The sequence below is a fragment of the Toxorhynchites rutilus genome, chromosome 3, assembly GCF_029784135.1.
Source record: "Toxorhynchites rutilus septentrionalis strain SRP chromosome 3, ASM2978413v1, whole genome shotgun sequence".
Classification (NCBI taxonomy): Eukaryota; Metazoa; Arthropoda; class Insecta; order Diptera; family Culicidae; genus Toxorhynchites; species Toxorhynchites rutilus.
The window spans coordinates 111,159,351-111,187,198 of record NC_073746.1 but is presented as its reverse complement, the minus strand read 5'-3'; the positions used below and the strand labels follow the sequence as shown (position 1 = coordinate 111,187,198).

General features: G+C 38.0%; 1 protein-coding gene across 2 annotated transcripts in view; it reads right to left on the bottom strand.

Moving 5' to 3' along the window:
• LOC129779888 (trafficking kinesin-binding protein milt) overlaps positions 1-27,848 on the bottom strand; it is a 298,718-nt gene that overhangs the window by 108,407 nt on the left and 162,463 nt on the right. Inside the window, exon 2 of one of the 2 annotated variants that reach the window (XM_055787632.1) lies at positions 25,001-26,285. The exons of the other annotated variant lie outside the window; for it this stretch is intronic. Coding sequence (XP_055643607.1) covers positions 25,001-25,925 — 925 coding nt within the window. The 5' untranslated portion in view covers positions 25,926-26,285. The remainder of the gene's footprint in view (positions 1-25,000; positions 26,286-27,848) is intronic. 2 annotated transcript variants of the gene reach the window in all.

Sequence of the window (27,848 nt, the reverse complement as noted above, 5' to 3'; positions counted from 1 at the left end):
TGATTTCATCGCAATTATCCATAGTATCAATAACCGGTATGCATCAACAAACCTAAAATTTCCGAAGATTATCTATGACTTTGGTAAAATCGCTTGTTGAAACCATCGGCAATATACAAAACAATAATTTTCTCACCTTATACTGACGACATTTAGTGGCTGAAATGAATCTAAATAAAAATAAAATTAATAATTACGACCGAATCGCGCTTTTCAGTGCGTAAAATAAACAAACACCCTCACTTTTGTAGTTCTGAGCTCCAATGTAGGTGTCGCATGAGCTGATTCAGCTTTGCGTAAATTCGTCAATTGGCGATCTAACGTACAAATCTACACCTAGGCGGCGCTGCGGTGGAAGTGATGATGGTTTTAAATTTTGCCATGTGAGCTTATGGAAGGTTTGTAGTTCTTTCCATAAATTACAATGTTATAATCATAAAAGATTATTTGATTGCGATGAGTTTGTAAGAAATTTAATTCTGCGCAATTTTATAAATAACATGTTATTTATTTACCTCTTTCAGTAGTGAAAACTATAAAAATGTTGACAATGGTTGAATTAAAGAAGGAAATTCGAGAGCACAATCAAACACAAGTAGAAAAATGCACGATTCCTGCATATGAGAACTACCTTGGAAAGCCCGGAAGTAAAATATACGTGATTTGTTTTTGAGTTTTAGGTTACATTAGCATCATTTTCTTAGTTCAAAAACAAAATCCAGATGTCTCACCGATCGTTTTCGTTTTGCGTTAGATCGCCAATTGCTCGCTTTCATTCGTTGGAGAATGATTTCTCATGTTTCAGGTCACCTACCATAGTTTTTTGACGTAGAACTACGTCTTTCAGGAAGGGTACCAAATCATAAAACAGGTCACGTTTTTGTGAAATAAAGTTAACGTTAATAACTATTTTAACAGCGAACAAATTCTGATACTTTGCACACCAATGGAATTGGAAATTTTCTAAGAATCGTTTTATATACTATACAGTACAATCCACTAATGCCTAAACAGTTTAAATAAATGAAAACTGGAAACATTCTCATTTTCCCATACATTTGTTCTGCCGATTTGTGTGCATTCCCGAACAGAGCTGGCAATAACGAGCAACTGATACATTCGTGAGCCATCCACGATTTGAAGCCACACCACTTCTCGTTTGGTGGTTATCGAAGCAACATGGTTGCAGAGCGGCGAGCGGGAGAAGATTGTTTTCTTGTCGGGTGAAGGAGGAGTATGGAATATAGTTTCTTTTCACAAGGGCCTTTCTCGGGGTTAGAGGCGGAAACCAGAAATAGAATAGAATGAAAAAACAGATGCGAGTGAGCTAGCATAACACAACGAGTGGATATCATTCATGCCTAATGCTGATTTCACATACATACACACACAGCTTGATACAAGGAGAGGAAGCCCTCTGTATCGAGGTGTGCTACGACAAAGAAGAGCAGCATACGAGAATATTTTGTGCTAGTGCGGATATGGAAGAGTATCCAGAATTTTGGAATATTTGATAAGATATACACTGCATTTATTTAGATAAACGTATATTTCATGAAAGTTTGCTTTCAAATTCCAGCAGGGTAACCTTACTGTTGCAGTTGCATGTTGGGGGATTCGATCACATCTTAAGCAGAATATAGGAGCAAATGGGTTCATAATTTGTGATCGATATCTGAGTAGGGATCAGAAAGTCTGATGCGAGTTGAATCAAATAAACGAGAAGTGCTGATAGCTTTCGGCTCTACTCGACTCTTTCGAGCCTACTGAAGTAATAAAAAATTAAAAAGCTAAAAAGATATTACAAAAATTTCGATGCATTCTAAAATAATATCCGAAGTGATAAACAAGTGGATCGAATAATATCATTCCGTAGTTCTACGTCGAAAACTGCGGTCGTGTCCTAGATACAACCCGTTACAATTTTTTAATTGACTTTTCGCGTGACAAACCCACACAAAATTTCGCCAATAAGCTCGTTTTTTTCCTTTTGATCAGGTTTTTAAATTGATTCTCAGTCCAAATACGTTTGAAAATCGTCGATGGTTCCTAGTTTCAGAAAAGCTTTGGAAGCTTTTTATTTTTCTAGCTAAATATTGGAACACTGGCCATCCCACCATGGATTGGGAGGCCTTTGGCGATAAGTAGAACCTGGGATGGGTTTCGTTTGAGCGCGAACCGCGCTGTTCTATATTAAACGGGAAAGGAAATTATACTCCTCCAAAGAAGTTAAACAACTCTGCAGTTGATAGTTGGAGCAATCTCGTTCGCATAATCTTTCCAGTCAATGTGTATTGTGAGGTCATATTGCATTTTCATAGATTCATAAGAATTGAACCTAGTGCACAATGGGCCAGGAGATGCATTTTAGTGGAAATTAGCAGTTAGAGCTCGACAGTTATTCTCTAGACAAAAACTGTCTTCGACAAAGATGTTACATATGATAGAGCGTTAATTTTCATGTTATCAAAAATAGGGTGACCAAAATTGTCGATAAAATAAAAAATATAACTTTTTTATCTTAATAGATAGAGGTAAATATAGTTCGACAATATTGTAGTCCCAGTTATTTGAGATATCTTTGTAGAACAAAGTCTTTCTCTATCTCTTGAAATAACCGATATAGCGCCTTTTTTCTAAGTTGCGTTATGGTCACCATGATAAAAAATTGTTTTTTTGCTCTAACTTTTCTATCTCAAATTCTACATACAAACTGTCTTCGATAGACTTCTAGAACATACTAATACGAATATTTTTCGGTGCAGAGCTTGTCAATATCTCAACTTCACTCAACGTTATTGATATTTCTTCCCAAAAAATACGCTCTTTTCAATTGCTTGCCATTCTTTCTGGGGCAAACATAAAAAAAAAGTTTGGTGACGGAATTTGAAAGAAGAAAAACAAATTTCACTCTATATAATATGTGATTTTCAAAGATATGTTATTTTTTGTATTAGAGTAAATTAAAGTTGAAATCATGAGTTTTTGGGTGAAAATCCATCAATAACTTTGAGCAGGATTAAGATTTTGACAAATTCTGCACCGTTTTTGTTGGTATTGATAAGCTCTAAAAGTCGCACGAAGACAATTTTAATGTAGAATTTTAAATATAAAAGTTAGAGTAAAAAACCGGTTTTTTCATGGTTACCCTATGGCGGGGGTTTTCAAGTGGTGCTCCGCGGGAAATTTGTGCTCTGCGAAGTTATAGCAAATGCTCTCACTTGAAAACCCACCCTGAAAAAAACATTTTGTAATTTAATTTCACTGGGCATATAGTGATTTATTTTGTTTACTTCGGGTCAGATGTCATGTAAATGCTACGCACAACCGACATAGAATTGTTCCCATTTAGACAATGCCAATGCAAATATTTATAGCATTGAGCATCTGCAATGTTTTTGCTATAAAAAGTACTCTGCCATAAATAAAATCTGAAAACCCCTGCCCTAATGCAACATAGTTAAAAACTAACTTTGTGGGAGATATTTATTCTTTAGACAAAAACTGTCTTCGACAAAGCTGTTACTTATGATAGAGCGCTCATTTTTATGTTATCAAAAATAGGGTGACCAAAATTTTCGATGAAATAAAAAATCTAACTTTCTTATCTTTATAGATAGAGATAAACATAGTTCGACAATGTTATAGCCTCAGTTATTTTAAACAACAACAAAAAAAAACAAACAAAGAACAAACTTTTTTTCTATCTTTTAATATAATCGATTTAGCGCTTTTTTCCTAGATTGCATTAGGGTGACGATGAAGAAGCGGGTTTTTTTTGCTCTAACTTTTATATTTCAGATTCTACATCAAAACTGTCTTCGTACGACTTTTAGACCAACATTTTGCGATGCAGAACTTGTCAATATCTCAATCCTACTAAAAGTTCTTGATGGTTTTTTATCCAAAAATTAATGATTTGAGTTTTAATTTACTCAAACACGAAAAATAACATAGTTTTCAAAATCACACATCATGTAGATTGAACTATGCTCTTTCAAAAGAAACCTATAAACTTTGTTTATGTTTGCCCCAGAGAGAATGACAAGCAATTGAAGAGAGCGTATTTTTGGGAAGAAATATCAATACATTTGAGTGAGGTTGAGATATTGGCAAGTTCTACCACTATATATAATTCACATCAGCGCTTTTGAGATGTGCAATGCTAGAAATGAAGTAAAAGAAAATAAATTTTGGAGAAGGAATGGCTTATTTTGGAGAAGAAGGCTTATGGATGATTAGGAGCTTGCCAATACTTTAACGAAACCTCAAGGAGGAGGAAGGATTGATTTTAAAGAGCAAAAAGATTTTTTTTTATGTCAAAGAAACTAGCTAAAAAAAGGTTTCCTAGAAAAATAAGTTAGGCCGAGGAGTTAGAAACTGCATTTCCTCCAGTCTCACCAAGTTTCCTCAAAATCTGGGAGCTGTAAGTGAAGTGCAAGATGAATGCTTCGACCAGAATATCAAAGAAATGGTTCAACCGTTTTTGTTTCCCGGTCGGTCAAGATTTTGATCAAATTCAAATAGCACTTCATTGTAAAACCTGCTGAGAGTAGAACGAAATAAAATGGAATGGGGTGCAATAAAACTGATGTACAGATAATTGTACAGATTCCGATCCCAAAACTTCCTTTCAATTTTCTGAGCGATGATAATTTCTCGAAATATTGATAATTAAAGACGGAAATGTAACTCTCCATCCAATCAAATATATTTCTGTAGTAAAATATAATACTGGACCGTTCGAATGATTGGGTTAACACGTTGACTGCCAAGCCAGTCACCGGTGACTGACAGAATAAAATATGATAATAAAGGTAACTAATACACCCAGGTTTTTTTTTACGCGGGGGATACGTACCTCGTAAAAAAAACCGCGTTAATTGGAAAATCCGCGTTAATTTGAAAATCCGCGTAAAAAAACCATGTCATCTAACGATAGATATCAAACGGGACTATCCCTACGTAGAACGGAAGTAAAAAGCTTTCGAAAACCCGTAGTTTTTTCCTGCAATTTCGTTGGTTACTGGTAGCTATAGTTCGGTTTTCCTCACGAATGAGGACATCTGCTGTTGCTAGAAGATTCCCTTGTGATTGGTACACTCTACTGCCGATGCACGTGCAGTACAACTGTTGGACCGTTCAGAGCAAAGTAGACAGGGAAATATGCTCTGAGGGAACACAAGAGGAAAATGTGAGCTGAGGGTGATATTGCACTGGTCTTTTTTTACGCTTAATTGGAAAATCCGAGTAAAAAAAACCGCGTTAATTGGAAAATCCGCGTAAAAAAAACCTCGTAAAAAACCGCGCAAAAAAAAAACCGCGTAAAAAAAACCTGGGTGTATAAGAACATAAGCTTATAAGCATTCCCTTTCGGACAAAAATACCTTCCACTACGATAAGAAATGATGGTCCTAATACGATTAAAAATTTCCATAGAGTCGCTATAAACGTGTTAATGGGTTTTGTTTCTGTTTTGTCTTTGGCTTTGGTTACAAAGCCATAAAGACAGAGGAGCGATTCCAGCGCTGATTTTGACGCACCTCTCTCCGATTTTTTCAAACCTTTTTCATATGGTGACACCTACCTAAAATCGCAATTTTCATTACCCTCTGACCGATTTCAATCACGAATGATTTTCTGTGAGGGGGTATGCATAATGATTATCCTTTTCTTAAAAAAATAATAATTCGAAATTAAGATGTCTAGACAAAGCTGCTAGAAAATTACTGAACTTTTTGACTATCAAATGAATGCTAAAATAAATGCAGCAACTTTGATATTTTGTTATTGCTCCAGATGATAGCTTAGAAGGGATCCCTGCTCTGGAAGGTCGAAAAATAACAGATTTTCGTGATTTTTTTCGATTGTTGGAATGTTGGGTGTTGGGACATTTTGGTGATTGGTTAGGATTAAGGTATATTTGAAGATGATTTTTTTGTATTCTTTGGATACCAATACACTGATTTTTTTTTACGCGACTAATATGCGCTCAAAAAAAAAAACACGTAATTTCGAGAGAATCGCGAAAAAAGATTGCCCTATCTCCGGCACGCGCTCGTCACAACCACGCTCGCACACGCTCTCGTAGAATTCCTTTCCTTCTCTTTCTCTTCCCGACTAAGTGACGGTCGGCAGTGCCAAATCGCGTAGTTTCTAGAAAATTACGTAAAACAATCGCGTTATTTTGAGAGAGTTGCTTAATTTTGAGAGAATCGTGGCTTCTAGGTGCGTGGATGCTCTCTGTAATACTGGCGAGACGTTTTCCTCTGAATCTAGAGTACCGATCTGGCGGAAATGCATGTAAAAAGGAATGTTCGCAATATTTCACTTTTTAATGACTTTTTTAATAACGATTTTCGTTGAAAAACAGCAAATTGTAGTTGTTTATATTCAAATGGCCGACATATTGACAATTTTTTTAATTTGAAAAAACCGCTACGTAACAATTCAATTCCGCCAGAACGGTCCTCTAGATTCTGAGAAAAACGTACCATCAGTTATAGAGAGACCATTTACGCGCCTATAAGCCAACAGCATATTAACCACATAACAACCACCAATCACCAAAATGTCCCAACACCAAACTTTAATTTCAACATTCGAAAAAAAAACACAAAAATCCGTTATTTTTCGATCTTCTAGAGTATGGTCCCTCCTTAGTTTATTAACTACCACTTACCATTAATTTGATTAAGTTTTGTATGACTTGTTTTGTATGAATATTGGATGTCTATATATTAGGCTGTCAAAAAGTCCTGCGGTATTTTTTTTGAATTTTCATTTGTTCATAAAATTAGTTACAATCATCTGTTTTAAGTCAAATATGCGCCGTTTTGTTCGATGACTTGATCCCAACGAGATGCCAACTTCATAATACCCCTGTTTCAGAAGCTCGCTTCCTTATTGGATAGCCAATTTTCACAGGCCTCTTTTGTGGCTAACTTCTGACTACCTAGCTCGTTCGCCATGGTGGTAGCCACTTGGTGCAAGGTCCGGACTATACGGCGGATGCAAAAGAACCTCCCATCCAAGCTCCCGGAGCTTCTGGCGCGTCACCAAAGAAATGTGTGGCCTGGCGTTGTCCTGATGGAAGACAATGCGGCCTCTGTTTATCAAAGATGGCCTCTTCTTCATGAGTGCTACCTTCAAGCGGTCCAGTTGTTGGCAGTACAGGTCCGAATTGAGCGTTTGGCCATAGGGGAGCAGCTCATAATAGATTATTCCTTGACAATACCACCAAACACACAGCAGAACCTTCCTGGCCGTTTATGAGGGCTTGGCCACCGTCTGAGCCGCTTCAGCGGCCTTCGACCACGACCGTTTGCGCTTCACGTTGTCGTAAGTGACCCACGCCAGTCACCATCCGCTTCAGAAACGGGTCGATTTTGTTGCGATTCAGCAGCTATTCACATGCGTCGATACGGTCAAAGATGTTTTTTGCGTCAACGTGTGTGGCACCCATACATCGAGCTTCTTTGTGAATCCAAGCTTCTTCAAATGGTTAATAACGGTTTGATGATTTATCCCCAGCTCTTGGCCGATGCTACGGCTGCTACTATGCCGGTCTTTCTCGGCTAATTCAGCGATTTTGTCGCAATTTTCGACGATAGGCCCTCCGGAGCGTGGCGCATTTTCGACGACCTCTACACCAGAACGAAAACGTTAAAACCATCGTTGTGCGGTGGAAATGGAAACTGTATCGGGTCCTTAAACTGCACAAATTTTATTGGCAGCTTGAGATGCATTTTTGCTTTTGTCATAGTAGTACTGTGAAATATGTCGGATTTTCTCTTTATTTTGCTCCATATTTGCGACACTATAACTCACGAACGACTTAACCAAACAAAACACTGTCAAGGACTATATTATAGCGCGCAAAAATACCTATCCAACAAGCTATAATATGACTCGATACAATGAATACAACTAGAACTACGCGCTTACAATGACACCTCGCGGAAATACCGCAGGACTTTTTTGACAGCCTAATATATATAAAAATGGATTTCTGTCTGTCTGTCTGTCTGATTTTTATGGACTCGGAAACTACTGAACCGATCGACATGAAAATTGGTAAGCAGGAGTTTTTTGGGCCGGGGAAGGTTTTCATGATAGTTTGAGACCCCTCCCCCCTCTCTGCCATACAAATGAAACACAAATTTCTGCATTACTCGAGAATTCATCAAGCAAATGAAACCAAATTAGACATGCGAAGGTTTTAGAGGACACGAAACGTTTCTATAGCAAATAGACATTCCTCCCGTCTCTGAGGAGGGAGGGGGGCTGCCATACAAATGGAGCATACATTTCCGCATAATTCAGGAACTTATGAATCCAACGAAACCAAATTTAGCATGTGAAGGTTTTAGGATGCAATAAATGTTTCTATGGTGGCTTGACACTTCTCCCCCTCTCTTAGAGTGGGCTGTCATACAAATGAAAAACAAATTTCTGCATTACTCGAGAATTCATCAAGCAAATGAAACCAAATTAGACATGCGAAGGTTTTAGAGGACACGAAACGTTTCTATAGCAAATAGACATTCCTCCCGTCTCTGAGGAGGGAGGGGGGCTGCCATACAAATGGAGCATACATTTCCGCATAATTCAGGAACTTATGAATCCAACGAAACCAAATTTAGCATGTGAAGGTTTTAGGATGCAATAAATGTTTCTATGGTGGCTTGACACTTCTCCCCCTCTCTTAGGATGGGCTGTCATACAAATGAAAAACAAATTTCTGCATTACTCGGGAATGATTCAAGCAAACGAAACCAAAGTTGGCATGTGAAGGTTTTAGGGTTTTAGGGTTTTAGGGTTTAGGGCTGCCAAACTAATGAGGCATAAATATCTGCATAACTCGAAAACCAATCAAGCAAACAGAACCAAAGTGCATGTGAGGGTTTTAGGATGCAATAAATGTTTATATGGTGGATAGACACTCCTCCTCTCTTCAAGGGGCCTTGCAAATAAAACACAAACTTCTACATAACTCGAGAAATAATCAAGCAAATTGAGCCAAATTTGGTATGTGAGGGTTTTTGGGTACGTGAAATGTTTCTATGATGGTATCCCTCCTCTGGAACGGAGAGGGGGTCCCATAAAAATAATACATATATTTCAACCAAACATGACAATTGAAAATTTTCGGAAAATTCTGAAAAAAAAAATGGAAAAGTTCAAAAAATTCAATTCGCATATGTTCTACAATTACATATTCACAAGCGTCATTAGTCCATTTGATGTTTGCGCTAACGAAATTGATCCTCGTTCGAAAGTGGAAAGAAAACGTGGATGTAATAACGAAAAATAAATTTTGGGCGGAACGAAGTTTGCCGGGTCAGCTAGTATAATATATTTCTTTAGCGCAAATAATCAAAAGTATGCCAGTGGCTTTCATCACAACATTTTCTACAGCTTGACACGTTCAATTCATTGCATGTCTTCAATATCTATTTGCTCGCTTACACCTTTCATTTTAATATTCGCAATTCACATGAAAGAAAACCACAACGTTAAAATTGTTTGAGTTGTTTGGTAGTTTTTCAAGTTGTTATATGGTACCATAAATTGCTTCTTGTGACAGACTCCCGTGATAAAATAAGCTACAATCAAGCCGCATTGGTTATAAGTAACCAGCAATGAATAAGTGGTTGATTGACCGCTGGTAGCCAACCACTATCCAATGAATCGATTCGAATTGATCGAATTTCAAGCGTTTCCCATTTCCCAATTTTTCCTCATCTAACCACACTACTTTGTTTTGTTGTTCGCGGAATTGCCTCGCGTTGAACAAACGATCACCGCAGCCGTGCGCAAGCGAATTATACGCCGATCGATTGCCATGCACATTCATTATCGACGATTAATCCGAATTTGTGGTCCCCGTTTTCTCCGGATGGGGAAAAGGAAGAAAAACATAGGGGCAGGGGCTGCTGTGGTCAAGTGGTCGTTTAAATTGGCTACTGTCTCCATACGATGATTTCCTCATTGCTTCTAAACACAACACAGGAGTGAAGGTAATTGAATATTCATGAATTCGTGTTTCTCGTTTTTTCCCTTCCGAGCAGGGGTTCACCTCTTCGTTCCTTCGTTGCTTTGGATAAACGTGTTTTTTTTCACTTTCTGTTTTCAAAACAAAAGGGTTTTTGGAGTTTTGTACTGACTCAAAATCGAACAAGTGGTATTTATTGTGTTCAATGAAGGTATTGCATAACACAAGTTTATCAGGTTATTGGTCGTGATAATGAAAAAAATCGCTCGTCGTATGAAGGCAATCAATTCCACGAACGATGGTTTACATAATCGCACAAAACGTCGCATGACTCGGGAAGAGACGCATGAAAACATAACAGTCTGGCGTCAAAACGAACACGCATAGGAACACTGGAAGATAACATGTGTCACTTTAATTTTACCGTCAGCTTCACTTCTCCAATGTCAACGACTTCCGTCAACAACAGAGTGACATTAAACGAACTCCGCAAGCGTACCGTTCGATAAGAAGACTCGTCCACTGCCAAAGAGCTGAGATAGCTTTGAATCGAAACGAATTATTGAAAAAAAATCGAGCAAACGGGATGCATGCGATGCATTACGCAATACTTACAATCTTTGCCATGAGTCGAAATCATGTTTAGAATAATAATAGAGGAACGTGTGACATATTTGGTTACTCACCTGAAAAGAGAAGAAAAAATACAAAAGTTAATACAAACAAATCAATCAAAGCATTTCCTTATATGAAAAACGCTAAGCCCATTCAATACTCTCATCCGGTAGAATTCCACCTCATATTTTTTTCTAGATCATCATCATGTCTCATAAAAACTGCATTCGCTCAGCAGTGTGTTGCAAGCATATTACTACTTTCACACTCAAAAATAGCGCCACCATTTCCCATCGTTGACTCCCGGGGTTCAATAAATCTTCGATTAACAGCCCTGAGAAGTGGGGTGTGATTCGTTTGATTCCAAGAGGTCCAGCTCATAAATATATCCCACGGATTAGAGTGGCGAAAGAGGAGCAGTTTTTTTTCCGGTCAACTTGTTCTGTTTGACTGCAGGCGGATGACGGAAAACGGTGCCGCCGCCTCTAGAGCATTGGCATTCGGTCGCCTTCCCATGGCCAAGAGGGGAGCGACAACGGAAGTTCCTTCGTGATTATCTGCATTTTTGGGGGCTTGCTTGTGGGAAGATTTATGGGAATAACTGAGGCCGAGAGCGAGAGGTTTCTTTTTGATTTTTTTTACGGAGAATTGAGAAACCGGACTTGGGACTGTTCTTATTTGGTGCTATCAAATTAACGTGAGATAAATGAAAGTGGCAGCTGTTGCGTTGTGCGATTCAAAACTGAAGAATGTAGAATACTGGAAATAGTGGTAGATTGGCGTGAAATTCACTAATTATTCGTAAGTAAATAGTCCGCCAATTCAGACGCTTGCAGAAAACTACTAATGTTTATCGAATAATCAGGCTATATGTTTCACTAGGATAATATTAGGCAAATTTTCATCATGAGTCAATTTATTGTAATTTACTTGTTGACTCGGTAATTACGTTATGTTAAAGTTGAAGTCCTGAATGGCTGGGTTTATTCATTGATTTTCTTTTACTGTATATTCTTTGAACTACAAATTCCATTCGTACCTAGTCTTGCACGAGATTTCGCTGTGTTTGTCTTGAGATCCCATTTTCAATCACTATAATAATTTCATCCGCGCCTTTTATAAAAACAATCGGTCAGTGGTTGCGAAACAGCGAAACTTCAGTCGACATTATAACATTTCCTGCTCAGAATACCATATGACTGAAGCGATTGTAACGTTGTCGATTTGTGAGATCGCCACAGGAAGCTCAATTGGACGGAATTGTGGAACACCTGAAAAAGTGGAACGAGTAAGAGCTGCCACCGAGAATCATCTTTACAAAAATATATCAACTCAATAATTGAAAGGGCGTGATTATGCCAGTCGGCATCAAAAGGCATCAATATTATGAGAGACTGACGTTTCATAAGTTATAAACGGGAGGGGTTAATTTGCAATATCTCCTCTCCCCACTGTGTCCGTACGAACGAACGCTGCATTTGCATTTCGGACGAGCGACCTACGCATACCTTACTGGCAGTGGCAGATAAAAATTATAGCTTATATCTACACTCGTTCCTCGGTATAGGTAGCACGGTTGGTTAGGGACAAAAATGCACAGAATAAATGCATGGGAATATGGGTGTGCTTCCAATTTTTGTTAATTTGAACCAGGGGTTTTCAAACAGTGCTCGGTGGAGCACTTGGTACTTAGCGAAGCTATCGCAAGTGCTCCCATATGGAAACCCTATTTGGAATATTATTTTTAATTAATTTCACTAGGCAAGTAGAGATGATAAATGTACCTCGTTCACTATGGGTCATACGTCGTGTAACTGCTAGGCGCAACCGAAATAGAGCTCTAAACCAAACAGTATTTGTTTTCGTTTCCGTAGATAACTTTAAGAATGCAGTTGCAGCATTTGTTGGACAGTTTTCAATAACGTTTTCTAGAAGAGTATCATCGAAAAAATGGTTTGGGTGGAACAGCCTTTTTCGACACAGAAGTGTAAAGTTTGCAAAAATATTTTTTATTGATAAAAAAAACGAGTGATCCGTCAAAAATTTTTGGGTTATAAAAAGTGTTCCGTCGAGATAAACATCTGAAAACCCCCGATTCAAACCATTTACGAATTAGGGAATTGTAATATATAACATACCAAATCTTAGAAAAATGTATCTGGTTGGTATGCAAATTATCATCATCCGACTGAAACAAAAATAGTTATTAACGTTGAAAATATTTCATAAAACTTACTGAGAAACATAGTCCTACGTCAAAACTAGTTGATTCAAGTAAAATACAAAAAACTGAATTCCTAAAAACTGTGGAAACTTTTACGATACTGCGATACATTGAAAAATAAGAGGCAGGTCTAACAGAAACAGAGACACGAATTTCGGACGTTTATTCGAGCTACGTAAAAATAAAACAAAGAATATTTTTACTATCTATTATACCATTATTTGTTAATCTATCTTGTTACAAAAAAAAAACAAAAATTGAACGGAGAAAAACTATTCATAACTAGAATAGTGAAGAGCTGATGAAGAGAGAGGGTTTAAAAAAAAGTTGTGCCATGGCGTACACGATTCCAGCCCTTCTGGTTATCTGAAACAAGAAAATCGAACAGATTCTGAATCAGTAAAGATGCCGCTATCGCATGAACCTCGGACAAGTCAAAAACATATTTTCTGACAAAATGGCGGCTGTTTGAAAAACAAAATGCGGTGTAAAATGTTTTTTCTTACGTTTCCAGATTTTTTAAAAATAAAACATTTTTAAAAATATCGTTTTTTAGAGGTTCATGCGATAGAGAGATGCCTGCAGATTGTATTCATCTAACTTCTTCATGATTCGGCTCAATAGAATTTGAGATATCGTGTACGCCAGTTTGAAAAAACTAGTTCGAGAAAAACGCGTTTGAAGTTCATTGTTATGGCCGTATCAGGTTAGATATCGCATCACCAGAATGGCTCCAACTCGGTAAATAATAGGATTTTCGATAAGTCCTTTCTAGGGTATATTCTTGAATGCCTAAACTACAAAAATATGAAGAAATTTTTTTTTTCAAATTTCTAGACAAGAATACTGAATGACCAGATATAACAATAGCATTATTTTAAAAAAAACTCCCTGTTTATATAGATTACGATTACGCTTTGAAAATCACATTTCAGATCATAGTTCTGTTTAAAAATTTTGATCTGGAATTTGACATATTTTATGATAACTATTCCAAAAATCATAATCTCCTTCGCAAAGTGTCTCCAGCATCTAAATATTCCTTCATAGTAGAGAATAAAACAGACACGACTAAGAAGGCTTGATTGATTGGTTTAATTCACTCAATAAAATACTGCAAAAAAAAGTATGTCTTTTTGGTTTCTTTTATGTGTTATGTGCAACGTTTTCATCCTTGAACTATTTGGTCAGCCTAGTTTTTGGGGTTTTTTCTAAATTTTCTTCCCAAAATGCATGCGTTCTTCCATCTTTCAAATCATTCAATATATATGAATATAATCAAGTAACGTAGTTTTTGAATTAGAATCAGATAAGGGCAAACATTTTGGACTCAAAAGAGTTCAATAACTTTGTCATAGTTGAGATTTGATCATATGCATCGAACGATTTTTGACGTAGAACTACGTCTTTCATTAAGGGTGCCAAATCAGAAAACAAGTCACGTTTTTTTTTAAATAAAGTTAACGTTAATAACTATTTCTGCCGTGAACGGATTTTGGAAATTTACATACTAAACGAATCGGAGTTCCCCTAAGATTTGTTTAATATGCTATACATTAGAATCCCCTGGTTTGTAAATGGTTAAAATTCATGAAAACTTTATGCGTTTTCATTTTCTCATACCTTTGTTCTGTCCATTTGTGTGCTTTCCCGAACAGAGCTGTCAATAACGAGCAACTTATCGACGACCAACGAAGGGGAACTCGTAGGATTTAAAGTCTCCGGGAACAAAGGAAAAGTAGAAGAATGAAGGGGAATACTTGCCTAGAGTATAAACAGTGGATCTCGCTGAGGCAAACTTTCATTCGGCATCGGACTGTTGAGCAATCCAGTTCACTTTGCTTTCGCTGCACTTCGATCTAAGATTGGACCCCACCAGTGGTAATCCAACTTGGACATCGTCGTTTGCTTTTTCTGTTCGTTATTCGTTATTCGTATCGTGAGTTTTTCTTCCCGCGTCATAAATTGGAGTGTGATGAGCAAGAAGAAGAGGAAGGCAGGCTCGAGCCCTGCAAAAAACGAACGCATTGCCAGGGGCAATTAAATTTCGAGGCAAGCGTCGTCTAATGATGCAAGCGTGAAAAGTGAAAAAAGCGCTCGCACTGAACCGAGTCTTCGCGAGTGTGACACCGCATCGAACAACAGCGAAGTAGGCGATTTCGGCGAGTCGGTCAAAAATGTAAACGCCGTTACCCAGGCAGCAACCAAAATCAAGCTCCTCTCGCTGGTGGTGAAGGCGGTCGCTCTTGACAAATTCATCAGCGGATTCGCATCGATGGGTGTTACAGCAGAGTACAAGCTGTGTGGCATAACTCAGTCTTTTTCCAAGCAGTTAACATTGTTTGTTTTCCGTCATCATGAGGGCTTCTTTGATACCTTTGAGAATTCATCAATGCATGAAACTGACATTATGGCGAAGCAGGCGTTAAGGTTGTGCTCCAAAAAAATATTTGGGGAATATCAAGCAAGTAAGACTTTCATTACTGGAATGTTATAAGTTATTTAGGTTCGCCTTCCAGTCGCAAAACTGCCTGCAACTAGGATTGCATTTGCGCTAATATTGATCATAATGAAGCATTGCTACTGTTTTCGATGTTGTTGATATTAACAAAAAGAGTTTATTCCGCTTGTTTAGTCACCAAGAAAGTAAATGTCGTTCTGGAATTTTGTATGTGATTAGGTTTCGCTTGCCAGAAGCAAAATTTCCTCCACTAAGGGTGACAGCTGCGCTTCTCTCGAGCATGAGAAATTAATGGAACTTTTTTTGATGCCAGTAATATTAACAGAGGCGTTTCTTTTGAGAATAGCGCAAAATGATGAAAAGTGTTTATATTCCTAGTAGTTTCAAGCCATCAATGTATGGCTCTGTTCGCATGCTATGGTGAACGCTTGTTTGGCGCTTGGTTTACGTTGTACGAACGATGCTTAGAGGTGCGATTCTAAATAACAATACTAAATAACATGTAGCATGATATTTGATACTTGCAAGTGTTGTCATTGTTGTTGTTTCCGTGCGGTGCCAAAGATATATTGATGTAGTTATGAGATGTGGAATAATGGTGCTGGTGTAACATGTATGTAATCGACTGTAGCCGAGTCTATATCAATTGCGAAAAAGGCCACCGGAATAGCGTTCGAGGTAAATTTTCAATGCATTGACATAAAGTAAATTGCGACATTCGATCAGCTAGTGTATTGTTTTGCGAGGGCAAGAATGAATCATCAATCAATTATCGTCAACTGATTCTACAATGAAAGAAACATTTCAGAGATTATTCTACTAAGCAGTTGTTTCGAAAATTTCACAGCATTATAGAATAATATCCGAACGTATAAACAAGCGACTTATATAAAATAACAGCGTAGTTCTATTGTATTGTTGACAATGCGGTCGTATCTTGGACACAACCTCCTATATATTTTTATATTGAATATGACCCTTTATCACGCCTTAAAATAATTGCACTGGGCAATCTAACGCCCTGTATATCCATATCATTACGATAAGAATCGTAGTTAACCATCGTGCATCCGAGGGAAAGAAAGATAAAGGAAGCAACGCAATAATCATTTGCTTCAGAATGCATTCTCAGAATATGTACAAAGTATGCTAAGTGCAGAACTTGCAGTGACGCGTCGAAGCACAGCAAAGCAGAAATCATAAATAGGTTTCGCTGTTATTAAATAAAATAAAATATTTGTAAACCATTCACACTTCAGCCTGTAGGCAGCCAACAGAGGTTTTACCCAAAGTCATGTCTGTGAGGAAAATCGTTGAAGTGGAGACTCGATGAAAAAAGAGGTTCCGCATCGGCTTCCATACCGTCAGATGTTGAGTACTGATGTATGATTGAATCAAATGATTTCATGCGTTGTAAACAGGTTGCCATAATAAAATCTGTGTTTTTGGTCTGAAAAAATCGGTGACTGAAGCCGTGACAAGATGAATTGTTCGTAATAAAAAAAATTCATTTATTTTATTTATTTATTACTCATATCTACGGGTATAATTATAACCCTAATGATGATGTCGGTTACATAGCGCGAGTAGTTTTTGATCCATCACATTATGAATAAATACACGAAAAAACGCTTTGTAAGTTGATTTGTGATCCACGTTGGGCATCTTAATAGATCTATAGAAAGTACCGTTCACCTGAAACTTCTTTTCATCAAAAATACGAACACCAATAGCTTAAGTTTTTATGATTATGAAGTCGATAGATTCATCAATAATAATTGAACATTCTTCTGTATTTATTTCTAGAGTTTCAAAGCATTCTGAAATGCTGTGATAGCCGAAAAATACGCCTTGAATGTATTCTGGAGTGGCAACCTCTAGAACCCACGTGACCACAGTGCAAGTCGGAAGATATTTGGCGAAAAATCCCCCGGCCAGAATGGGAATTGAACCCGAATTCCCGGCATGATACGGTAGGACGCTAACCACTCGGCCACGGGAGCACACCCCGACATATAATGCCTAGAGATCGCTGGACCGGCTGAAGATAAACATTGTAACGCTAACCCTCCCTAGCAGCCACCGATAGAAATTTTTTGGGTGAACCTCAAACGGAGGATCCACACCAATAATTCGTGGCAAAAACGGAGATGTAGCTGATTGTCAAGACCATGAGAGAATTGAAAACCATGCCGACATCCATTTTATCATCAGCTATGGCTGATCTCTCGCACGACAGCCATCCAAAGCGTGATTCATTGCATAGCCATAGAGCGTGTAATTTGACCACGCTCTATCATGAACATGTAGGAAAATATAATAAACTCCTCCGGATAGCGATAACCCACCGGAAAGAAGAGAAGTAAACAGAGCGTATGCGATGAGTGCAATTAATATTTAGGCATCGGACGCAGAAGCGTCATAGATCCCAAACAAGGCAAGTTGAACTTATCACTGACGTAAAATATGACATCCACCAATACACTATTCACACCAGTAGGAAGGACGTCAGACTGCAGAACACCGGCAGGAAGGACGCTTGCGGGAACCCAGGATCCAACCCAACGCAACGGGCGTTGGTGAGTATAAAAGAAAATCGAAATAAGCTCGGTAACCACCCAAAATCATCAGTCTGTGAGAGCAGCGTTGATAATACAGCAGGATCGAATCGGAAGGGAGCCTCCTTGCCAAGGTAAACCTCCTTCTCCACGAAACTATTGGCCAGAACCCCCCGCTAGTATCCAGGTGTCACTGTTTCCAGAGCAAGGAACTACAGATGGAACGGTTAAAACACTGCAAGGCTAGTTCGAACACCATAGTCATCCAGAAAACCGTTGTGGATCTGCTGAAGACCAGCTATGCACACTCGCAAAAGGTAAAGTAGGGTGCAGTGTATCAGGTTCAGACCTTCTGCTGCCACCTTCCGAACAAGTGCAAGGAATTTTCGGCAGAATGGGCAGCTGCGTCCGCGGTCGTTGTCGTCGTCGTGTCACACAATCGTCGTGTTAACCAACTTAACCAACGATGTGGCCGCACTAAAATCGGAGAGATACACTCAGTTATTAAAAAAAACTCGTCCCTAATATCATTGTTTTGTGGATGATGGAGTGGTCACTCCTGAATTCCTGGAAACCAAAAAGCAGACCATCTTGCTAGCGCAGGTCAACGAGCGGGGTTCTACGCTAACGCGAACGAATTAAAGAATTGGGTGACCAAGTCGATTGAAGATAAATGGGCACAGAAGTGGCGGACGAAACTGTACGTTGTTCAAAGTACCCAGAAATACTTCAATCATAAGTTAAAAGCGGATATGATTTGCATATAATATGGATGAAGACGACCTTTGGAAGCTGTGTCATATGTATCGGATTCACCATACAGAGGAGGTGAGGAACCAAGGAGTTTCTCCAACATCTCTGGATACGTCAGAAATTCCCTGAGCGATAACACATCAACAACAACAACAGCACTATTCTTGGTGGAAATCGTTGGTGGACTCCCCATCAATCATCAATCATACAATCTAGAACAAATCTACTCGAATTCTCCTAAAACACCTGGAATTGCAAGTAATAATGTCACCGATTTCTTGTCTTTGAATTTCCCGGCTGATCTAAGCGCAGTTTTATCATTGACATCGAATCATTACTTTTAAACGATCTATAACACACACTGGATCACCTTCTCCATGTGATCGATGAGCATCTGTTACACTTCCTTCAAATGAAAGTATACTGAATCCCTTTTTTACGCGATTGGAAAAAAACACGTCGAAAAATCGCGTAATTTCGAGCAAATTGCGTATTAAATTGTAATTTCGAGAGAATCGCGTAAAAATAGATTTCCCTTTCAGAGTTATAGAGTATTGATGGTTAAATATGAAAAAAATGTACACTGAGAAAAAAAAATAGTACTCTCTTTTTTATTTACAAAATAAAAATTCAATTTGCAATATCCAAAATACATATTTTTAAATTTTTTTTAAATTTTTTCATACAAAATAGAAGTCATGCTGAAAATTTAAAAAATGGGCCCAAGATGGTAAAACTATTTTTGACGAACTTTGTGGAACATCGAATTTTTGGGATTTTTCGAAACTTCGAATTTTTGTATGTTAACAATCAGTTTTAGCCAAAAATTATGAATCCTGATGCGATTTAAAACAAAAAAGGTTATTATTAAAAGGTTATTAGTTATTATTAAAAGGTTATTAGGTTATTTAAAAGGTTATGATTAGGGTGGTTAGATATTTAAAAAAATATTTCTAATTTATAATCTTTTTTATAGTAAATAATCTCTTTTAATATGTTTGTCGTGTTATACCGTCATGTTCATGAAATTTAATGAATTTTCTTATAATTTCCAACAATTTTTTTGATTGATTGATGTTTGTATTAAGATAAAAAAGATTTTTCAGTTTCGCTACGTTTTGTATTAACCCACATGTCTTCGAATGTTTCGTAACGTAACTCCTACACATATGTCTTTACCATAACGATGTATTTGGAAAAGTTGTTGGAAATTATAAGCGATTTCATAAAATCTCATGAACATGATGGTATAACACGACAAACATATTTAAAGGGCCTATTTACTATTAAAAAGACAATAAATCTCTATATACATAAAAATGTTCTGTTCGTTTGTGTACGCGTCAAAAACTCGAAAAGTACGGAACCGACAGTTGGACATAATATACAATACACTTCAAGGAATGTTGTTACGGCATAAAAAATTGGAAAATTGAAAGAAAAATGATTTTATATATGACCAGAGTGCGTTTCTGAAATTGAGCTTCTAATGAAAATCGACTATTCAGCAAAGAATATGTGTTCTATGTGATGGAAACATCTTTTTTCCACGTGTTTGACAAAATTATGAACTGAAATTGTGTTTGGAAGTGATTTAAAATTTATCGATTTCCCTCTGTATATATATATATATATATATAAGTGTTCTGTTCGTTTGTGTACGCGTCAAAAACTCGAAAAGTACGGAACCGATTGAGCTCAAACTGTGATACAATATACAAAACAACCAAACACATCTAGGATTGTTGTTACAACATAAAAAATGAAAAATTCAACTTAACCATGCAACTACAATGTGCCACAGCAAAGCGTGGCAGGGTACAGCTAGTTACAAATATTTTTTTTTAAATATCTCGAGAATGGTTGCATTTAGAAGGAGATTGATAATAACCTTTTTTGTTTTAAATAACATCAGGATTCATAATTTGTGATTAAAAATGACTGCTAACATACAAAAACTCGAAGTTTCGAAAATTCCTACAAATTCGATGTTCCACAAAGTTCGTCAAAAATAGTTTTACCATCTTGGGCCCATTTTTTAAATTTTCTACATGACTTTTATTTTATATGAAAAAAATTTAAAAAATATAAAAAAATACATATTTTTTGATATCGCAAATTAAAATTTTATTTAGTGAATACAAAAAAAGAGTACTATTTTTTTCTAAGTGTATATTTTTTTCAAATTAAGCCAACAATACTCTATAACTCTTTCTAACACACTATTTCGGTACGACTCATATTTTTTGAGATAAAAATTATCAAAGATTTCTCTTACTCGAATCGATACGCCCTTTTCAAAAGTTACGCCTGAGTCAAAAAATGAACCATGATGATGTATTTGGAAAAGTTGTTGGAAATTATAAGCAAATTCATTAAATTTCATCAACATGACGGTATAACACGACAAACATATTAAAAGGGATTATTTACTATAAAAAAGACAATAAATTAGGAATATTTTTTAAAATATTTCGAGAATGGCTACATTTAGAAGGAGATTGATAATAACCTTTTTTTGTTTTAAATCACATCAGGATTCATAATTTGTGGCTAAAAATGATTGTTAACATACAAAAATTATCCAGAGATGGCTTATCTCCATTGGAGGAGTATAACTTCCTTTCTCGTTTGATCTATGACAGCGCGGTTAGCGCTCAAACGAAACCCATCTCAGGTTCCACCATTTCCCGAAGGCCTCCCAATCTATGGTGGGATAGCCAATGTTCCAAGCTTTATGTAGAAAAATCGAATGCATTTAAAGCTTTTCGGAAACGTGGAACCCCTGAAAATTTTCAAACGTATTTAGCCCTTGAAGATCAATTTAAAAACTTAATCAAAGGGAAAAAACGTGCTTATTGGCGAAATTTCGTGGGAGGTTTGTCACGAGAAACGTCAATGAAAAAATTATGGCTCGAAACATGAGAAATCGCTCTTCAACGAATGAAAGCGAAGAATATTCACATCGATGGATTTTTAATTTTGCACGGAAGGTTTGTCCTGATTCCGCTCCTGTGCAAAAAATTGTTCGAGATATACCACAAGGTAGGTGCGATCTTGATTCCGAGTTTTCGATGGTAGAATTCTCTCTTGCTCTGCTCTCATGTAACAATTCTGCTCCGGGATCGGATAGAATTAAGTTCAACTTGCTGAAAAACCTCCCTGATGTGGCGAAACATCGCTTGTTGAATTTATTCAATCGGTTTCTGGAGAATAATATTGTTCCAGATGATTGGAGACAAGTACGAGTTATAGCTATTCAAAAACCCGGAAAACCCGCGTCCGACTTCAATTCGTACCGCCCAATAGCAATGCTGTCTTGTATACGGAAATTGTTGGAGAAAATGATCTTGTTTCGCCTTGATCGATGGGTTGAAACGAATGGCCTACTCTCAGATACACAATATGGGTTCCGCAGGGGCAAGGGAACGAATGATTGTCTTGCGTTGCTTTCTTCAGAAATTCAAATGGCTAACGCCGAAAAAAAACAAATGGCTTCAGTATTCTTGGACATAAAGGGGGCCTTCGATTCTGTTTCAATAGAGGTTTTGTCGGACAAATTACACTCTCGGGGTCTGCCGCCTCTATTGAATAATATGTTATATAACTTGCTTTGTGAGAAACATTTGAACTTTTCTCACGGAGATTCGGCAGTAAGTCGGGTCTCTTACATGGGCCTCCCCCAGGGCTCATGTTTAAGCCCCCTTTTGTACAACTTCTATGTAAGCGACATCGACAATTGCCTTACACAAAATTGCAGCCTAAGACAACTTGCAGATGATGGAGTGGTATCTGTCGTAGGATCAAACGAATCCGACCTGCAAGGACCCTTACAAGATACTTTGAACAATTTTTCAACCAAATTGGGCTAGGGATCGAATTCTCCACGGAGAAAACAGAGATGGTGGTTTTTTCTAGGAAGCATAGACCAGCAAAACCAAAGCTTCAACTTTTGGGTAAACCGATCACTCATGCTATGTCATTCAAGTATCTTGGGGTCTGGTTCGACTCCAAATGTACTTGGGGGGCCCATATTAGGTATCTGAGTAAAAAATGCCAACAAAGAATAAACTTTCTCCGTACAATTACCGGCACCTGGTGGGGAGCTCACCCAGAAGATCTTATAATGTTGTATCGAACAACTATTCTCTCAGTGATGGAGTATGGCAGTTTCTGTTTTCAATCAGCTGCCAAAACACACCTCATTAAACTCGAGCGAATTCAGTATCTTTGTCTCCGTATCGCGTTGGGATGTATGCCCTCAACGCATACCATGAGTCTCGAGGTTTTGGCAGGCCTACTCCCACTAAAAGATCGCTTCAATTTATTATCTCTTCGGTTCCTCATCCGGTGTAAGGTCATGAACCCATTGGTGATCGGAAATTTTGAGCAGCTGATCGAGCTAAATTTTCACTCCGGATTCATGAGTTCATATCATGAATTCATCTCCATGCAGGTTGATCCTTCTTCGTATATTCCCAACCGTGTTTTTTTCCCTGACTACATCAATTCCTCTGTGCATTTTGATCTGTCCATGAAGCAAGATATCCATGGATATTCAGATTACCAACGATCGAGGATCGCTCCAACGATCTTCGATGAAAAGTATGGGGGTATCAATTGTGATAATATGTACTTTACTGATGGGTCCACTATAAACGAGTCCACAGGATTTGGAGTGTTCAACGAATTTTTTAGCACCTCACACAGTCTTCAGAATCCTTGCTCAGTGTATATTGCTGAATTGGCAGCAATTCATTGGGCGCTGGACAGCGTCGCCTCACGACCTGTTGAACACTATTACATTGTAACGGATAGTCTTAGCTCTGTCGAAGCTATCCGTTCAGTGAGGCCGGAAAAGCACTCGCCGTACTTCCTTGAGAGAATACGAGAAATTTTGAGTGCTTTATCCAGACGCTGTTATGTCATTACCTTTATCTGGGTCCCTTCACATTGCTCCATTCCGCGTAATGAGAGGGCTGACTTATTAGCAAAGGTAGGTGCAATTGAAGGCGATATTTATCAGCGTCAAATCGCCTTCAATGAATTTTATTCTTTAGTCCGCAAAAATACCATCGCTAACTGGCAACGCAAGTGGAATGAAGATGAATTGGGCCGGTGGTTTCACTCGATTATCCCTAAGGTTAGCCTCAAACCGTGGTTCAAAAGTCTGGACTTGAGTCGGGACTGTATTCGCACCTTCTCCCGACTCATGTCCAATCACTGTTCGTTAGATGCACTACTCTTCCGTTTCAATCTTGCCAGCAGCAATCTCTGCGTTTGTGGCCAAGGTTATCACGACATCGAGCACATTGTTTGGTCGTGCGAGGTGTATCTGGTCGTCAGATCGAATTTAAAAAACTCCCTTCGGGCCCGAGGAAGACAGCCCAATGTGCCGGTGAGAGATGTGTTGGCTCGGTTAGACCTTGATTACATGTCCCATATATATGTTTTCCTTAAAGCTATAGATCTTCGTGTGTGATTGCCCCTACATCCTTATACCCTCCTTTCCTTCCTTTGCGGGTAATTCGTCCCCTTGCTATAAATAGTAGAATAAGTTGAAATGTAAATACACTATAGATATACGAATAGATTTATAAATTGAGTGTTCATCAACATTGTTACAATTTCCTTATATCCCATCCTTCTCCTAAAAATATGTCACCCTCCTAAACTCGAGTACACCGCGAGTAATCGGGTTTCCACCTTACTAACCATAGATGTAAGAAAATTGTTTATATATATATATATATATATATATATATATATATAGTTTTAAAATTATATTTAAGAATTCGGCTTCTTTAAACTTAAGTAACTGAGCCTGTAAAAATAAACGATTTAAAAAAAAATATACAAAAATTCGATGATTTGAAAATTCTTAAAAATTCGATGTTCCACAAAGTTCGTCAAAAATAGTTTTACCATCTTGGGCCCATTTTTTAAATTATCTGCATGACTACTATTTTGTATGAAAAAATTAAAAAAAAATTAAAAATATGTATTTTGGATATTGCAAATTGAATTTTTATTTTGTGAATAAAAAAAGAGTACTAATTTTTTTTCTCATTGTACATTTTTTTCATATTCAACCATCAATACTCTATAACTCTTTCTAAGACACTATTTCGGTACGACTCATAGTTTTTGAGATATAAATAATCAAAGATTTCTCTTACTAAAATCGATACGCCCTTTTCAAAAGTTACGCTTGAGTCAAAAAATTCCCAATTGCTGTGAAAAACGGAATACACACTTTCATTGGAATCAAAAATACAAGTTTTTAAAATCTGCATTTTTAGGACGATTTCATTTAGAATTGCTGTATAATAAACGGGACATAATAATGGATCGTTGTGGTCTTTGCGGTATCACATATTCATTTCATTTACCTTTATCCAGCAGCAAACTGCGCACAACCTTAAGATACATCCGGCCATCGTTGCCCTTTGCTACGTGGTAGATGTACTCCGGGTACTCTCCGGCCTGGCTACTCTTGTCGTCTTCTTCGGCTCCCAGAAACACATTCGGATTTGGATGAATCCGTTCGGTGCCGGCACGTTTCAAATCCTCTACGTTGACTCCATACAAGGCCTCTATCAGAGGCGTCTCGAGCTTACCGCCACCTTCCGATGTGGCGACACTATCGATCGACTGCAGGCTTCCACCGATCTGCTCACGGAGCTTCCGCAGCCTGCTGGAGGCTTCCAGCTCCAGCTCAAGGAAGCTCGGTTTTTCATTTTCGTCCTCGTCCGCCACTAATAAACGCCTCGAGGGAAGAGATTCACTCCCCTCGCTAGTAATACTTCTTACATAATTTGCACTATAATGCGGCGACGTGTCGCAGAATACTGGCGTTTTGTAGAACTCGTTGTACTTTAGGAACTTGTGAAGTTGGCGGGCTGTCGACGCTTTGCTGGCAAGCTGTCGCTCTAGCACAGCATAGGTGTTCTGGAAGCCATAGCTTGCCTCGCTGGGACGGTTCGATATTGAAGGGGTAGTGGTTGTGGTTGTGATCGACCCTGCCGTCGTCCCATTCAGTATTCCTCCCCGGTAGTCATCGGCTCCGGCGAGAAGTGTGCTGTTGAGGTAACAAGCGGCAGATAACTTCTTGGTGAAAAGTGTATTATACACATCCTCATCATCACCGGATGACGACAGCTTGGCTACGCCTAGCAACGACGCATCAGAGGAAGAGTTGTGGCAGCTGGCGAGTTGACCACCATCATCGTTCTGGCCGTTTGATACGTCACGGCGCTCGGTGCCGCTGCTACACGTTGAAACAGACGAGCCGGTGCTCGCTGTTGTTGATGTCATAATTTGTTCTCACCTCACTGTGTATAAACGGATGCACCCCGCGGTCCCCAGTCCCCCACCAACCAGACACAACCGCACTTTTGTTTTCACCACCCGTGTTTATGTCGATTTCATATCTCCAATTGATCACATGTTGGCGAGCGCTGTGTAATTGTAAACCGGTGCACGTTCGAAAGTGGCAGCGGCGGTAGCCAATTATGTCTCACATTCGGCTTTTGAAAGTAATGCTGCTGCACCTGCGCTTAATACTGGGTCTTGCAAGCGCGACAATGCACTTGCGGTCGAAAGCTGATCACGTTCGTGTTGCACTTGAATGTTTGAAGCATGCTTCTCGGATTGATGTTTGCAGTGTTTGCTGCTCTGAAGATGGGATGTAAATGTGAAGGTTATTCACGTGTTGTTCGGTTTTTTTTTTTCACTTTTTTTCGATCACGCAGCCGATATCAACTTAGATCAGATCAGGTTCTTTCGTTCAATGTCCACTACAAATTATTGTCTATCTCAGAGGCACAAGTTATGGGGGTATGCATCGTATGATTAAGATTTAAACTATCGTCTTTGAAGGATATTTCACGTTCTTCACGAAAGGTTCGTTAGTTTAACTATATTCAATTGAAGTACCAACAATTGAATTTGATTAATGTTGTCACCAAATGAAATGAAAGAAAAATAAAGTCTCTACAAATGAAAGGAACTATTGACTATTCAGTGACTACCCCAAATGGGTCATGATTCTAATGTATCCTAATATAACACAAGAGCACTTGTCGCTGATAGTGCAACGATTTATGTTTCTCAAAAAACGATCAAACGATCTTGACGATCTTCGAAAAACATGGTTGGATAGTAGTTGGGTCAAGTTCATTCCAGAAAGAAGACACCCCTTAGTTCAATCCCCAGAATCACACCTACAAACTCCAAACAGAAAGATTTATGCGTGGATGAATAATCGTACGTCTACATAAAATTTTGTTTTTTCGCAGATGTTAAGGCCGCGACGAATCGGATGACGCATATTTCTTGGATAAACTAGATGGAGATAGAGGATGATTTTCAGAGGACATCATACTTATTATTCATCCAATATTCGAACAAATCACATCGCATCACAATCGAGTAGCAAGAGAATCACACTCGGTATTTTGCATTTTGGAATGATGAATAAGCTCGTCACGAAATAATTCCGGTTGTAAACTCTATTTACATCATAAATTAAATCAAAATAATCAAAATAAACTTTAAAATAAGTTGGGACACAGCAATTTCAATTAAAAAATGAACTACCGAAAAACATTGCCCATGTTTTTCTCAAACCTTGTATATTTATACATCGTTGATTTTTTAAATGCTATGTTAAAGGTTCCATCTTTTTTAGAATCATATAAAAAGCTACGGGGTCTCTTTAATCTTGACACATCAAAAACCTTAACAACAATATTTTTTCAAAGATATTGCTTTATTTATTTTAATTTCAAAAGCAACATTTTTTTTCGAAAATGAGTACATTCGTCGGAATTAACAAAAAAAAAACATTATAAAGTATCTCAAAAACGAACGAAAAATATATTTCTGACTTTTTGAAATCTATATATAGTAGGGTGCCAATGAATGTATGGGAAAAAATCGACCCTAAAATTTTAAAAAGTTACCCTATACAAAATGTTTACCACCTCGAAAAAGCACACTATACAAAATATCAGCTCAATCGGACTTAAGGGAGAGTGGTGCAAAGCGGTCAAAGTTTGAGTTTTTTGAAAATCGAAAAATCACCCAAGGAAATCGGGGTTTTCGACAAAAAATTTGTTGATGCCAAATGTCTCAAAATGGCATGAAACGTCGAGATCTAGTGTCATCTCGATAAAATTGTGTTGTCAAAAGTCGGCACTCTGGGCTTAGTTTGTTTTTTGGAATACGAAACGAAAA